Genomic DNA, 14952 nt, shown 5'->3' on the forward strand with positions numbered 1-14952 from the left:
AATTACAGGCAAAAAGCTGTTACCATCTTATGATTACTTGATGTCCGAAGTCCTGTTTTTTTGTGGACTGACAATTGTGCACATCACAAAAAAAAATAGCCCTTCATGTTCAACAGCAATGAAGCACCCACATTGATACTCTCAGAAGATGGGAGAAATTAGAATGATTGAGGGAGAACTACCCTCTCCTATTAATGATTTCCCCTTAATTTCCCTCCTCCACTGTATTGCATCTGAGGTACATTAGTGAGGCAATATGGAGGAACTTACAGTAAGGAAGCGGCAGCACATCTGTTCTGCAGATACATAGAGGGCTTCACTGTCCAAGGTTGTCAGTTCATTGCATATACAAGCACTACATTTACTTTATTATTTAAAGAAAGTGATTTATTGGAGTAATCATTGATAACTGTTCAAAACTGTAAACATTGTCTGGTTATGTGACTTACTCCCCAGGTAAATATTTTTGATAGGCTGTTGGGATTGTGACATGTTTATCTTGTGCTGTCCTTCTTCTGTTAAATTAGGTAGATCTTCCTACTGGGCACCACTAATCCCATTTCCTTGAATGTTGTCCTTACATTTTGACCACACTGGTGACTTAGTACAGTAACTCCCCATTTAACGTCCTCTCGCTTAACGTTGTTTCAATCTTACGTCCCTGCTCAATTACAGAACATGCTCCACTTAAAGTTGTGCAATGCTTTGCTATAATGCTTTGTCCACAGCTGGCAACCCCCCTATCAGCTCCCTTACGCCCCTCCACCCCAGCGCCTCCCGCCCGCCGGCAGACCCTGCGGATCAGTGCCTTCTCCCTCCTCTTCCTGCCCGTGGCAATCAGCTGGCTTGAGGTGTTCAGGAGGGAGCGGGGAGCAGAGAGGACTTGGTGCGCAGGCTTCCTCCCCGCCCCCAAACACCACAAAACAGCTGATTGCCCTGGGCAGGGGGGAGGGAGGAGACTGCGCGCCGCGTCCTCGCTCCTCCCCCCTCCCTCCCCTGCCTGTGTCAATCAGCTGGCTTGCGGTGTTCAGGAGGGAGGGGGAGCTTGCGCACTGTGTCCTCACTCCTCCCCCCTCCCTCCTGCCTCCTGAATGCTGCAAGCCAGCTGATTGCTGTGGGCAGGAGGCAGAGGAGGGAGGGGGAGGAGCGAGGACCGATGTGCGGAGTAAAGGCGTGCGGGGGGGGGGGGCGGGGAAGAAGAGGTGGGTTAAGGGTGGGGGCTTAGGGGAACGGGAGGTGTGGGCGGGCCAAGGGTTGAGCCCCGCCACCCCGGTGCTTGCAGAGTAGGGGAAGCTGCTGCTGTGCAACGTGCTGCTCCTAGCCTACAGCACCTTCAGCCTCCATGCCTGCCTCATTGTCTCCAGTGCCAGTGGGCTATGCCTGTGTGGGGTAAGGTGAGGGCACCTCCCAACTATAGTACTATACAGTATGGCAAAAAAATTTCCCCTGGAACCTAACCCCCCCATTTACATTCATTCTTATGGGGAAATTGGATTCGCTTAACATCATTTCACTTACTCGCATTTTTCAGGAACATAACTACAACGTTAAGTGAGGAGTTACTGTATCTCTTCACTTCTGTAACTCGTGATCAGATACCTGCAAGATCTATATTAGCTGAAGGATTTTATTTATTACTCATGTTTGCATTTCTGAAACATTAGGAATCTGACACTTTTACCAAAAGAGGAGAACAATTCAAATAGATTTTTAAACTCGGAGGAATATCAGCCTATCCTGTAATTATTTTATTTTTCTCCACCTAGAGAGCTACAGCTCCATAGAAAGTTCTAACGCCTTTTTTCTTTCTATTTCAGTCAGTGGTACAAAAGCTTTGTCTGTCAACAGTTTCTTGTCTGGTTTGGAGAACTCTGGCTGGCTGCGTCATATCAAAGCTGTATTGGATGCTGCTATCTTCTTAGCCAAAGTAATTCATATGCTCCTTCTTTCTCTGGGGGAGGGATGGTGATTGGTGACAGGCAGAACCATTCTGTCTGGTGTAAACTGGGGATGGCTGCTGCTATAATCTCAGTGGTTGATGTTTTGCTTCTTTATTAATCTTAATTATGTTAGAAATAACTACACACCAAGTACATCAGCATGTAAACAGCACATGTTTCTGTATATTTAGAGAGAACAGATGTGCCTCCTAATATTTTAGGTTTCTTTGAAGGCTGCCCACCTACCAGTGTGAAGAAAGGATGTTAGGTTACCCAAGTTTTGTGCTACGTAGCCGTAGTTTAGAGATCACCTGACCTGTAAATATATGAATATGGGGATGGAGGAAGCTAAATGTTCTGAGTGTTCCACATAGCAGGAGTGAGCAGCGGACCAGTTCCACAACTCTAACTTTACTTCTTTCTTTCCTTTTAGTTCAAGTCTTTTCAGAATCAAATCAGCCAATTCCTACTCAGAGTCCCCCCCAACATACTCTGATACACAGCTATCAAAGAACTGCACTGGCGCTGACTTATAGGGATAGGGTAAGCAATTTTTTTTTATTACATGGCGTGGTTTGCAGTTTTTAAACAGCTATTTTTGTTATATCTCTTGAGATATAAAATCTCTGCAAATCCACATCATATAATAATTAAAATCAGGGTGGATTTGATTTAAATCAAATTGATTTAAATCATGATTTAAATCACTATTCAGGAAGACTCGATTTAATTATGGATTTCTACATAAAAGTGCATTCTTGTTGGTTGTTATAACCGTAATACATATTCTTCACAACTCAGGGATAGATATAGGTTTCATTTTTAGAAAGTACACACTATACATTTTTAAAGTGATTTATTTTGAAAACTTTTCAGATTTAGTTTTATAGCTATATCAGAAAATGAATGATTGTTTGGTTATTTCATTTACCAAAGGTAATTGAAGCAGATAGTTCACCTCCCAATGACTTCATAAATATCTCCAATTCAACAGGTTAATCATTAATATTTGGTGGATTTTCTTGCCATGCTGTATTAGGAGGAGAACATCACCAGACAGACATTTAAATTGTTTTATTTAACTAAAACAACAACGTTATGTATTCTGGATTTTTTTCTTCAACAGCAAACATAATATTTTAACAAAACAAGCATATGAATTTTTGCATTTAGTTAAACATTCAAATTTTTTAAAATCTGGTTTGTTTTTGTTAAAATTGTTTTTAACTAAAATAGTTAAATGAAATATTTGAAAAAAAAAATCGACTATGTCAGCTAGGTCAACATGAGAAACTTGATATTCGCTTCTGCAGCTAACTCAGTCGTCTTCACCTTCATTTTCCTGTCTGTTCATAGTCTGGAAAAGAAAAACAAGCTTTCCTGCTTTTTTGGGTCCCAAATGATTTCTCAATTTGGAATGAATTAGTTCAAAGGAAGAAAATATTCTTTCTACACCGGCAGAAGAAGCTACTGCTGTTAAAAATGAGATTATCACTTCAACAGTCTCTGAATCCAAGTGCTTAAATGACTTCCCCCAGTTCACTGGTGTGACCTTTCTTTAAAACATCATCAGCAAACGTATTTCTTGAATGGTTCACCCTTAGCTCTGAAGTTTATTATAGTTTGCATTATGGAGGGATGATTGCTGGATGTCCATGTCATAGCCAACTCCTCTTCTTCAGCAGTTAAGGTTTGACCCTAATACAAAGTATTGAGAATATTTGCAAGAAAATAAGCTGGAGATAGTGCTTGTCCCATTTGTTTTTTTTAATGCTTGTAAGTTAACTCTGTCATTGCATATTTCTTTTTTTAAGATCTCATTCAGTTCCTTCCAAATTTCAACAGCATCAGCAATAAAGCAGCTATTTCTCTGCATTTTGTTCAAGGCTACAGAAATAGGCTTCAGGGTACTCAGTATGTGTTCAACATTTCTCTTAAGCCCAATGTTGAGAACTTTGGCTGTGACAGTGCTGTCTATTTTTTCACATTTTGTTCACAAACTGTCATCAGATTAGGCCAGTTCTTGATATAGTGCTCAAAACAGCCCCCTACTGAGTTCCATCGCACATCTTGTGGCAGGGTTAGCTTGGTTCCTTCCACTTCTTTCAGAGCAGCTGCTGCAAAGTGATTGTTACGGAAGTATTTTGCAATTTCAACAACATTAGCCTTTCTTTCTGGAACACTGAAGTCTTTGGCTAGGAGGTGCATCAAATGAACACTGCATCCGTACGTTATTAGCTTGGGACTCTCTTCTAAATTTCTTCTTATCTTGGATAAGTATTGTAAGTATTCTGCTGTGTGTGCATTTCCTGATGTATCAATTGTTTCTGTAAGGATGACATTCCATTCTTCTGTTGTCACACAGGCACATACAACAGGATCAGTGTGGACATTGCTTCACCCATCAAGACTCAGGTTAACAATTTCACCCTCTAGACGTTTTGCACACTGCTCAATTTCTCTTTCATACACTTTATCCAGCAATTTGCTTGCGACATCTGCTCTGTTGGGTGGACTGTATCCTGGTCTTAATGACTGAACCATGTTAATGAAGTGTGGGTTCTCAATCATATGGAAAGGAGAGTTTGTTGCATAAACAAACCAGGTAATTTTTTCATCAATTACCTCTAATCTGCTGGGTCTTATCACAAACTTCTCTATGGTTGTTTCTGGATGATGGAGATTTTTTTTTTTTGCTACAGGTGATATACTGTGGTTATGTGACATACATGATGTGGCTGAAACACTATCATTGGCAGATAACTCTGAAACTATAGAAAATGATGATGAGCTTGAAGGTGGATAGTCTTCAGAATCCTGTATGTCGAGGATGGATTCTCCTAAACAAAATAAGTCAATGCAGTTATTTAATTATTATTACATACTGCTCATTTAGTATTACTCATTGCATTTACTGACACTCAGTAAAGGTGAAATTGTAAAAGGAAGATCTGCCTATTTCAGCTATTTATTTTTTATCACAACTGCATCTAAAATGATAGTACCATAGAGTAACAACTATATTTTTTGCTCAAACATGAGAATTCAAGAATAGTCCAGAAGGAAGACAGGCAGTCCTTAAGAATGAAGTATGAAATAAAAAAGTTTACCAACCTGAAGATCCTGCATGTTCAGACATGTTCCTTTCATCATCTTCACTGCAGCTTCCTCCTGAGAGGGAACACGTCTCATGATATTTCATTCGGGCAACCAGGCCTTGCATTTCTTTGTTGCACTGTTTGCATTTTGCACGCATGCCTGTCTTACCCACAGGTAGAGGAACTTCATTAAAATATTCCCAAAGTGGGTCTCTCTTACGGCCTGCTGCCATTATAGGTTTTTCCTTCTAGTGAGAGAATGGTATAGTAGATCTCAAATCTATGAAGGCTACACTCAGAAAGACCTCAAGACTTCTGGAATATGCTGCTCAAACAGTTTCACTTTTGTTTCTACTGCCTGTTCCTCCTTTCTCACATTTATCTCCAGACTTCTTTTCCTTGTCCAGATCTATTCTGCCCCCAACAATCTTCTATTCATTGAACTTTTTGAAACTTTGCACTTTTAGAGAGAGGAAAGGGATTGACTCTGTGTACACAGATTTGCAGAGGGACAATAGGGTTGATGTTTTATTTTTCACCTCTATATATTATTTATTTAAAAACATTTTTGCTGATAACAAGCATGTTATCTCTGGAGACACAAATCCACAGTTTGAGAACTGCAAAACTAAGCATCTCTGATGGTATCTTCTAGACTGAGTACTGAGTCCCATTGGGTAGATAGAAAGATTAACCTAAATAATCTGTACAGAAGCCCCTGGAATCCCATAAGATTGGGCCCCTAATCCATGAATTATTGAAATTCATTTACAAAACATTTCTTAAACATTACATGAATATATTGTCTCATACTATAGAAATAGAATTTATAATCCCTATTCCATGAGGAGATATCTTTGAGCTATAATGTTTCTTAATTAAAACTATCTTTAGATAGGTGTTTTCCTCAAGCATTTTATCAAAAAAATTGATTTAAATAAAAAAATCCGATATTTTTTTTATTTAAAAAAAAAATTGATTTCTGTCCACCCTGATTAAAACCCTGACTCATTCATAGGCTGCTACAAGTGATGTTCTGTGATAACTTTGTCACAGAACAACATGTGTTAGGGTAAAAAGAAGAACAGGAGTACTTGTGGCACCTTAAAGACTAACAAATTTATTAGAGCATAAGCTTTCGTGGACTACAGCCCACTTCTTCTATGCATCCGAAGAAGTGGGCTGTAGTCCACGAAAGCTTATGCTCTAATAAATTTGTTAGTCTTTAAGGTGCCACAAGTACTCCTGTTCTTCTTTTTGCGGATACAGACTAACACGGCTGCTACTCTGAAACGTGTTAGGGTGACACTGAAGTAGATAGCTGATTGTGACTTCAGGGGACCTGAATTAGTGGGCAGGGAAAGGTTTAGGTTGAAGTGGTTGTATACTGAGTGCCCTTGTTCATTAGAACAAATCTGTATGTACGCCGCTCTCTTTGCATCTAAATATTTGCAGGTCACATTTTAAGAGGGGTATCAACCTGTAAGTAGGGATGTCAGTGTGTTGGGGCTCTTAACGTACCTGGTGTTTTTCTGAGGTGTTTACGCCTTGCAACCTTTGTCACCTTGAGGCACTCTTTACGTATGCTGTTTTGTCTCTTATCTGCTAAATCTAACATGCATGACTTCATCTATGGATGAATTCACTATGTGTGTACTTTTTTTGGCATGTTGGAAACCTATATTTATACTGTGGGATACTGCTGATAGAGCTCTGGGGAAAAACATGTCTCAGTGCACGTGAATCTGGCACAATCACATATACATGAGGCTCATAAAAAGTAGAAAATACTTTGTATTTTGTGAAGCACTAATTCTTGCCTCAAAACTTTCTCCTAGCTGAAGTAGTGCTTGAGGCGATTTAGAGGTTAGAATGCTGGCACATCTCTTAAATGTGACCTGCAAATGATTAGATGAATGAGGCATAAATTCCTATTTGACTGAGGGCTAGACTACACTAGAAGTGTTACAGGGGTGCAGCTGTAGCGCCTTTGGTGAAGACAGTCTATGCCAATGGGAGAGAGCTCTCCTGTTGACATAATAAAACCACCTCCGCGAGACGTGGTAGTTATGGCAGCAGGAGAACGTTTCCCATTGACATAGCACTGTCCACACTGGCAGTTATGTTGGTGTAACTTACATCACTCGGGGGGGGTGAGCAACATAAGTTATACTGACATAACTTGTAGTGTAGTCAATCCCTGAGTCCAAGCTACTTGCTCTACATGCTTCCATATTCTTGAGGGGTGGAGTAGACTGAGGATTAAAAAAAAAAAAAAAAAAAAAAGAGCCAAGTAGTCCTTATTTGCTTTGGATTTCTGGGATGTGTAGTCAGGCTTTTTTCTAGCAGTCCATGGAGACTGTAGATGCTTCTGGGTACTTTAACTTCTTGGAAGTGGTGGAAGGTGGAAAATAAAATGAGAAGCCACCTTAGTAGTTCTTGCCCCTTCAGTGGGCAAGCAGGAAACTGGATCTTGTGATCTTTATGGGGAGCATTATAGCATTGCAAAGGGGAGATCCCAGCTTTAATTGACTGCAGCACATTTTCACACATACAATAATTTCTGTGTGTATTGCCAGATGAGTTTCAAGTGCTGCTATTAAATATGGGCTATGCTAGGAACCTACCTCTTTTTGGAACACACATTACTAGACTTTGTTTTCCACTTTACAGGCAGTAGCAGTTGAAAATGCGACTGTGCTAGTTCATTGCTCTGATGGCTGGGACAGGACTTCCCAAGTTTGTTCCCTTGGATCTCTCTTGTTGGATTCGCATTATAGAACAATCAGAGGCTTCATGGTAAGCATCTACTCGGATAACTAGATGGTTCTTTTTGTTTTCACACGCTAAATCTAAGAGTCCTAAGCATGCAATGTAACAGCATAAACGAATGCCTTTTGTAAAAAAAAAAAAACCAAAATGATTAGATTGATGCACAGAAATCTTGCAGTTCTTTTCCATATAGTTTAATGTATTTCTAAAGGAGAGCGCTATACCCTTAATCAAAACAGTCAGTGAGCAGCAAAGTGTGTATTTAAAGTAATTATGTATTGAACTATCTGAAGTACTTGGTATTGGCCACTAGCAGGCAGGATGCCAGTCTGATCTGATGGGGCAGTCTCTACATTCCTAACGTTACCAAGATTTTATTATTACAAATGTACTAAATTACATTTTATTCTGATACTGTTATGTATTATAAATTAAAACTACTGTTGATGAATTACATATGGTAATACATTCATCTTGCGTTTTTGTTCACCTACTCACTAATTTGCAAACATCAGCTATTAACAATCTGTTTCCCAGTCATTTATGTGAATTAATGAGGCTCTTTTTTACTCTAAAAAGTGCAGTTGGTTTAACATAGCCATTATAATGATTATCAGGCAGACAGTTCAGTCGATTAACAATAAAACTTTTTAAAAAAATGTAAACAAAGTTTTCAGAGTTGTTACAAATGTATTAGTTCAGCTGTCCTTTGAGAGGGTCCTTGAAGGTATTGAAGACTATGCCAAGAAACCAAAAGAAATGCAAAGTGGTGTAAAGTGCAGTAACACACAGTGAATACATTTAAATCAAAACAAAACATATAGATAGATCATCTATCAGGATAAATGCACAGATCTAGAAGTTCATAATTTCTTTACATTTGATGCCTCTCTCTTCTAGGTTTTGATAGAGAAGGACTGGATCGCTTTTGGACACAAATTTTCTGACAGGTAGACAACATTTTTCAACTAACATAGAATTTTACAGATTTGCCCGTTAGTGCAAAGGTATCACACAGTCAATTGAGTTGTAAATATGCTACTAAACAGGACTCAGTATTCTGCATCAATATTTTATGGAACCTCTAATACTTATATTAACTACTGCTGCAGTGTTGCTAGGATTCTGTGATTCTGAGTAAGCCAGCTCTGCAACAGGCTGTGTGTTTTGTTACCTGCTGCTTATTCAAATGGCCATGGGATAATTGTTTCCATATCACAAATATAAACTTTAGGGCTACCAAGAATTGGCTGACAATAGAGAAAACTGATAAAAGTTAGCAAGTGAGGCTCCTATGGGTGTCCATCACTGTGGTGTCTGAGCCTCACTTTTGTTGCCCTAGAACTGTGAATCCTGCAGTAATTGGGGATCTAACTCATTGAGCTTGATGGCTTGGAGCTGCATGTGTGTGTTTAGAGACTGCAGCACTGATTCATCACTTTTCTTCAGCCATTCAGAATATATGAAGCTGAGTTGTGCTGTAGGCTAAGGAAGCTGATGAGTTTGTTACAATGTATTTTTTTTTCTTGAAAAATATATTAATGAATTTGAAAATACCACTTAAATGATTGCTGTTAACTGTCAGATGTTCGGTGGATAAGCTCCATATACATTTAATAATTTATTATCGGTTCTGTAAATTCCCAATTCTTTTTGGTCTTTTTTTATTCTTGGTGTTTTGGAGCAAATCCTGCTAGCTGTGGTAGTTCACATAGTAAACCTGTGGTATGGCTACACTGCATCTGGGAGTGAGCCTCCCAACCGAGGTCCACTGACTTGTGCTAGCACACTAAATATAGCTGCATAGGTGGTGCTTTGACGTTGTGGCTTGGGCTGAAGCTCATGCTCTGAAGCCCCCCTCCTACCCCCAGGCTTCAGAGCCCAAGCCACAATGTCAGAGCACCATCTACATAGCTATTTTTAGCATACTAGCACAGGCCCCACTTGCAGAAGTCACTGGACCTGGACTGGGATTCTCACTCCTAGATGCAATGCAGGCATACCCTATCTGCTCTGACAAAGACAGTGGGGAGACTACCAATTATTTCAAGTTGGTAGATTCTGAACGTGCAGTACTGAGGCCTATCACAATACCAGATGTTAAAGAGCTACTTAACTAGCCTTCTGTTGCATATTATTCACTACAAATATAATTGTATGTCCATAATGTGATGCTGAAAACTCAGGATGAAAAGGAAGCATTATCTCAACATGGATTTAGAAGCCAAATTTGACACCATTTTTCCTCTAAAACCAGGCCATTTACTCTTGAGCTGCGTAAACTGAGCCCGTTAATTAAATTAAAAATTGAAAACAAAATTGTCTCTTTTGTGGCTCTGCCATTCTAGCCAGGTAAGTCCATGAAACATGGTGTTTTGTCCTGGAGTGTCCTTCCACATCATGACTTATCTGGGGTGGAGTTGCCCTACAGGTCTTACATTCATTTCAATAAGGTACATATTTATTTCCTGATTGTCCAGTCTAAATAAATGCAGAAGATTTTGTCAGTGTTTTTTGTTTGTTTTTTAAAGCTTATTCACATTTTAAAACAATTTCTGGATTTCCCTGATGTCTTTGTGGAATTTTTTGTAGATGTGGTCAATTGGATGGTGACCCAAAGGAAATCTCTCCAGTGTTCACTCAGTTTTTAGAAGCTGTGTGGCATCTCACAGAGCAGTTTCCACAAGCCTTTGAATACAATGAAGCTTTTCTCCTTCAGATCCATGAACACGTCCATTCATGCCAATTTGGAAACTTCCTTGGAAACTGCCAAAAAGAACGAGAAGAACTAAAGTAAGCTGACTTATTGCAAATGTTCTTCATTTACTCCAGTAAACTAAGAACTTGTATAAATCTTCAGCTGGGACTCTCAATAAAAGCAACTAGACATGATCTATAATGGGGAAAGAATAGCTGAACTGCATTGGAAAGCAGCAATGATTCTCACATGTCTGATACTAAAGACCCTCTTTCTAATTTTGAAAGGAAAAAACATATACCCATATTTCATAAAGGAAAAAAATCAAGGCATTTTTAGACTTCCCACCCCCAGCATTTTTTTCAAAAATGATTTAAGTTAATGAGGGGTAAAAACTTAAGTCAGAGCCCATTCTCCTTCTATTTTAGAATTATTCCTCCTTGTACATTTAGTACTATTTTGTCCAGTAATCTGAAGTGCCCAAGTTCTTTTGTTTTTCTTCCCCTCAGAGTCATTTCTTGCAACTATGCAAAGCATTGTTTCCTAAAGCACTATTTAGCTCTAAACCCAATAATAAAATTAGTATTTTTGTTTATTCCTGGGATATGGCTAAAACTGAGGTATAGGTGTTATTGAGTTCAAGATGTATGACAAAAGGCCTGGAGAGAGGTCCAAGGAGCCTTATATTAAGCCTTCTTTTAAAAGGGGGGAAGATTACACCCTGCAATGATACATCTTACTATAAATCTCATAAAGAATGTGGTGGTGGCTAAAATAATCACTCAGATTTATTACCTATATTGTATATAATAAGTTAAATGTTCTCGAAGTAGTTGGTGATGTGAGAACTGTTTCAGAAATTCCATTATTCCAAGAATATTTGGTGCTTGGCCACCCAGGTGAAAGGGAGTTTTATAAATTCATGAGATGGACAGATAGAAGAACTGGGTAGTCTGTCTCATTCTAAATTCATGACTGCATTTCGGGTAATTGTGGAGGTGAAAGGCAACAGTCTAGTCTGGATTTGTTGTTTTGACTGAGGTGAACTGTAAGACTGAGAGCTAGTATTACTACTTTTCACCCAGTGTCTTGACTTTCATTTCTGCTTACCTTAAGACTGAAAGAGAAAACTTATTCCTTATGGCCATTCCTTCTGGATGAACAAAAGAAGTATCTTAATCCTCTATACAATCGAGATTTTTCTCAGAAACTTGTCCTCTTGGAGCCTAACACAGCGTCCTTCAATTTTAAGTAAGTTTCATTAAGTACATTATATTTGCTTCACTTCTATTGTTAGACTAGCTTGTTAAAACAGTTTTATGTTTTGGTACACACAGGTTTTGGAGAAATATGTACCATCAGTTTGACCGAACTATGCACCCCAGGCAATCTGTATTTAATCTCATCATGACCATGAGTGAACAAAATAAACAACTGGAGAAAGACTTTAAAGAACTGGAAGCTGTGAGTATTGTAAAGTAAGAAATAAACTTACTCTGAGATCTAAGTTCATTTTCATAATCTTACAACAATGAAACTTATAGCCTTATTATATGACACAGCACTTATTATGTGTAACTTTTTTAAAGTAAAGTTTAGTTTGCATTGATTTTGTTGTGTGTCTGGCATTGGGTAGTCATACAAGATTACGTAGGCTCCAAACATTTTGCTCTTAAACTGAAATCATTCTGTCCCGTTGTACTATGCATTGTCCTTTGTTAGCAGGAAAAGCTTCACACCAGAAGAGCAGTTCATTTAATACTGGTTAAATTCTCTCCCAGATAGATATATACTGTGTGACTAATCACCCATCCTTACAATTGTGCATCCTTTCTCTATAATATCTACCAAGGAGACAGAAATCTTTTAATTACCTGAGTCATTGTTAATATGACACAGGTGCCTTTCCTCCTCTCTCCATCATTCTCTCCTGATCTTCCAACTGGGTAATCTAACTCATGCTCAATTGCTGCCTTTTGTTGGTCCTTTTCTTCTTTAGTTCCACCATTACAGTAACCTGAAGATCAGGGAGTTGGGATGCGGGGGGAGGATGTCTCTGGAAAGATGTCTCTTTAAAATATGGCTGGGATTTGTAAGGACTAGAATAGATCCAACTGGAGATGGGTCAGCCTACCACGGGCCACAACATGCCCACAGTGTGACCACCACCCGGCGCTTTTTGTGCAGCCCTTTAAATTGGTATCTGGCAAGTCTATTGTAGCCAAGTATTGTCATCTTATTCAAACTTGTGAAGCAGGATTTAGAGTTGATTGATTCTTAAGTTATATTTTACTAAACTTTTTTATAGTGATCAATTAAGATGCTGAAAACTTGAAATTAAAATGTCATTAACCATCCAAAGTTCTCAAAGGAACAAATCAGTGTTGCTATTTGTAGCAAAAAATCTTGGAATGCCAAATTGAAGTTTCTCCCCTCCTATGTATGATACTTTGGGAAGCAAAGCTTTTTAATATAAGGATTGTTAGGATAATCCTGTCATAATGTCTCAGATTAATAATCTGAAAACCTCCTCTTTAAAGCCTGTAATTTAATCTAAAATCTTGATATTCTAAGACATAATCTCAAATATTTTATATGTCCTAACATCTTGATTGTTTTTTTTAGTAATTATCCACAGTTGCATGGAAATTCGCAACTGAATCTTGACCCATTTTAATTTATTATACTCTGCTTTGAAAGGGAGTGTTTTGGCTTCCTTATGTGGCCAGATTCTTGGGTTGAATGTTGAGAAATGGTTGGTTTGTTATAGTTTTTGTTATACATTTAGCAGGATTTTTACACAATCGGTGTCTCTAGCGACTTTGAAAATTCCACTCTGCGTAGCTGGGAGTTGGTATACTGTTATGATACTGCTCAAAAGGCCAAACCAACCAGTCAGGACGAGGCTTTGGACAAGTGTGTTGAAAGTCGTCTAATTAGCTTGGCTTTTAATTTTTATTTTTATCCCAGGTAATGATGGGTATTAGGAAAAATAATTTTAATAGATCCTGTTATATTTCAGAAAATGAAACAAAGAAACAGGCAACCAGAAGAACTCCTCACTAAGGAACCATTGCAGTCTGTCCATCCTGCTTCACCAGCACTTAAAACTTCTCCAAGCTTTAAGAAGGAGCAGCCTCTGTTACCGATGAATGACTCCATTCGGACTATAGAGGGCAGCAACACAGCAGACAATCGCTACAGTGAATACATGGAGGAGTTGTCAAAAGCTGAGCCTGCTGTTGTCAGCTTGGAGTATGGAGTGGCAAGGATGACCTGTTAGTGAAACATTGAACAGTGCTTCTTTTTTCTATACTGACTGAAATACAAGACAGATTATTGTGAGGATGGTCTATTGCTGCATGACCAAAATCTGATTTGTATAATAGTGAGCTTTGTTGCTGTAGAATAGAACAGCATGCTAATTGTTAACGAAAGTGTTTGCTGTTCTCTTGAGAAATAATTGAATTTAGCTGTATTTAAGAAAAAAACGTTGGGGCATTTAATGATCCTTAGTGACTTAACCAATTAAGGAGTGGTCTGTTTTGGATTTAACTAGTCACAGTTTGCTCTAGAGTGAGTAAAACAGTGACATTACTTTAAGATGTGTGCATGGAAGCCAAACACAAATGGGCTTTCAGAGCCAATTTTAGCTGGGCAGGAAAAACTTGACAAACATTCTATTTTAGAAACCAGTTGTGTATATATAGCATACAGTATAAATATGTATACTCCTATTTAATTTTGACTCTCACTGCTAACTTTTGGTGTTTTAAGTGCCATGAAAAAGTACAGTATACTTCAAACTATAAATAGCTGGCCTTAAATTTGTCAAATCAATTGCCTTCTTGTCCTTGACTATTGCAGCCTGTAACATGACTCTGTTTACATTTGTATTTGCTTGAATTGTTCTTGCTCCTTAAAATGGGATCAGATTTAGGAAATGTAAAAAAGCCTAAACAGTGATGCTATCAGCAAATGAAGCTATAAGAATGTTAAATCTTACGCTGAATATTATTCTTATATTTCCTATTCCTTTGTTGTTTAAAATGATAATAGATTGGCCAACTTTTGTCAACCTAGAGGATTAATGGATTGACAGCATAATTGAAACTGATTCATGTGTACAGTTTTTAAAATGTTGAATTGTGGCAAGATTTGTTACTTGGGCACCAGTGCAAAGGATTAAAAATGTGGAGAGGTTTTATTAAACTAGCACATTGCTAATAACTGAACAATGGTCATGTTCTCTTCAGGCTGTTTAGCTATTAGACCTGCTATGGAGTTTGCAACTGCATAAGATTTTCCCGGTTACAGTGGCAGAAGGGAAAGTTCTAGGAGCAGCATTTAGTGATTTGCATAGTTTTCAAACAAAATTGCTGATTTTTAACAGAATTCCAACATAGCACTAGAAGGGATCTCGAGAGGTCATCTAGTCCCCTTC

General features: G+C 38.4%; 1 protein-coding gene across 2 annotated transcripts in view; it reads left to right on the plus strand.

Moving 5' to 3' along the window:
- MTMR6 (myotubularin related protein 6) overlaps nucleotides 1-14743 on the plus strand; it is a 33432-nt gene extending 18689 nt beyond the window's left edge. The window contains exons 8-14 of one of the 2 annotated variants that reach the window (XM_065581439.1): nucleotides 1818-1927; nucleotides 7712-7837; nucleotides 8711-8760; nucleotides 10403-10603; nucleotides 11625-11759; nucleotides 11846-11986; nucleotides 13531-14743. In XM_065581439.1, the coding sequence (XP_065437511.1) occupies nucleotides 1818-1927; nucleotides 7712-7837; nucleotides 8711-8760; nucleotides 10403-10603; nucleotides 11625-11759; nucleotides 11846-11986; nucleotides 13531-13537 (770 nt within the window). In that variant the 3' untranslated portion in view covers nucleotides 13538-14743. The remainder of the gene's footprint in view (nucleotides 1-1817; nucleotides 1928-7711; nucleotides 7838-8710; nucleotides 8761-10402; nucleotides 10604-11624; nucleotides 11760-11845; nucleotides 11987-13530) is intronic. The other variant, XM_005286697.4, reaches the window with a different exon arrangement.
- Nucleotides 14744-14952: the final 209 nt, after the last annotated feature.

The sequence above is a fragment of the Chrysemys picta genome, chromosome 1, assembly GCF_011386835.1.
Source record: "Chrysemys picta bellii isolate R12L10 chromosome 1, ASM1138683v2, whole genome shotgun sequence".
NCBI classification, from domain to species: Eukaryota; Metazoa; Chordata; order Testudines; family Emydidae; genus Chrysemys; species Chrysemys picta.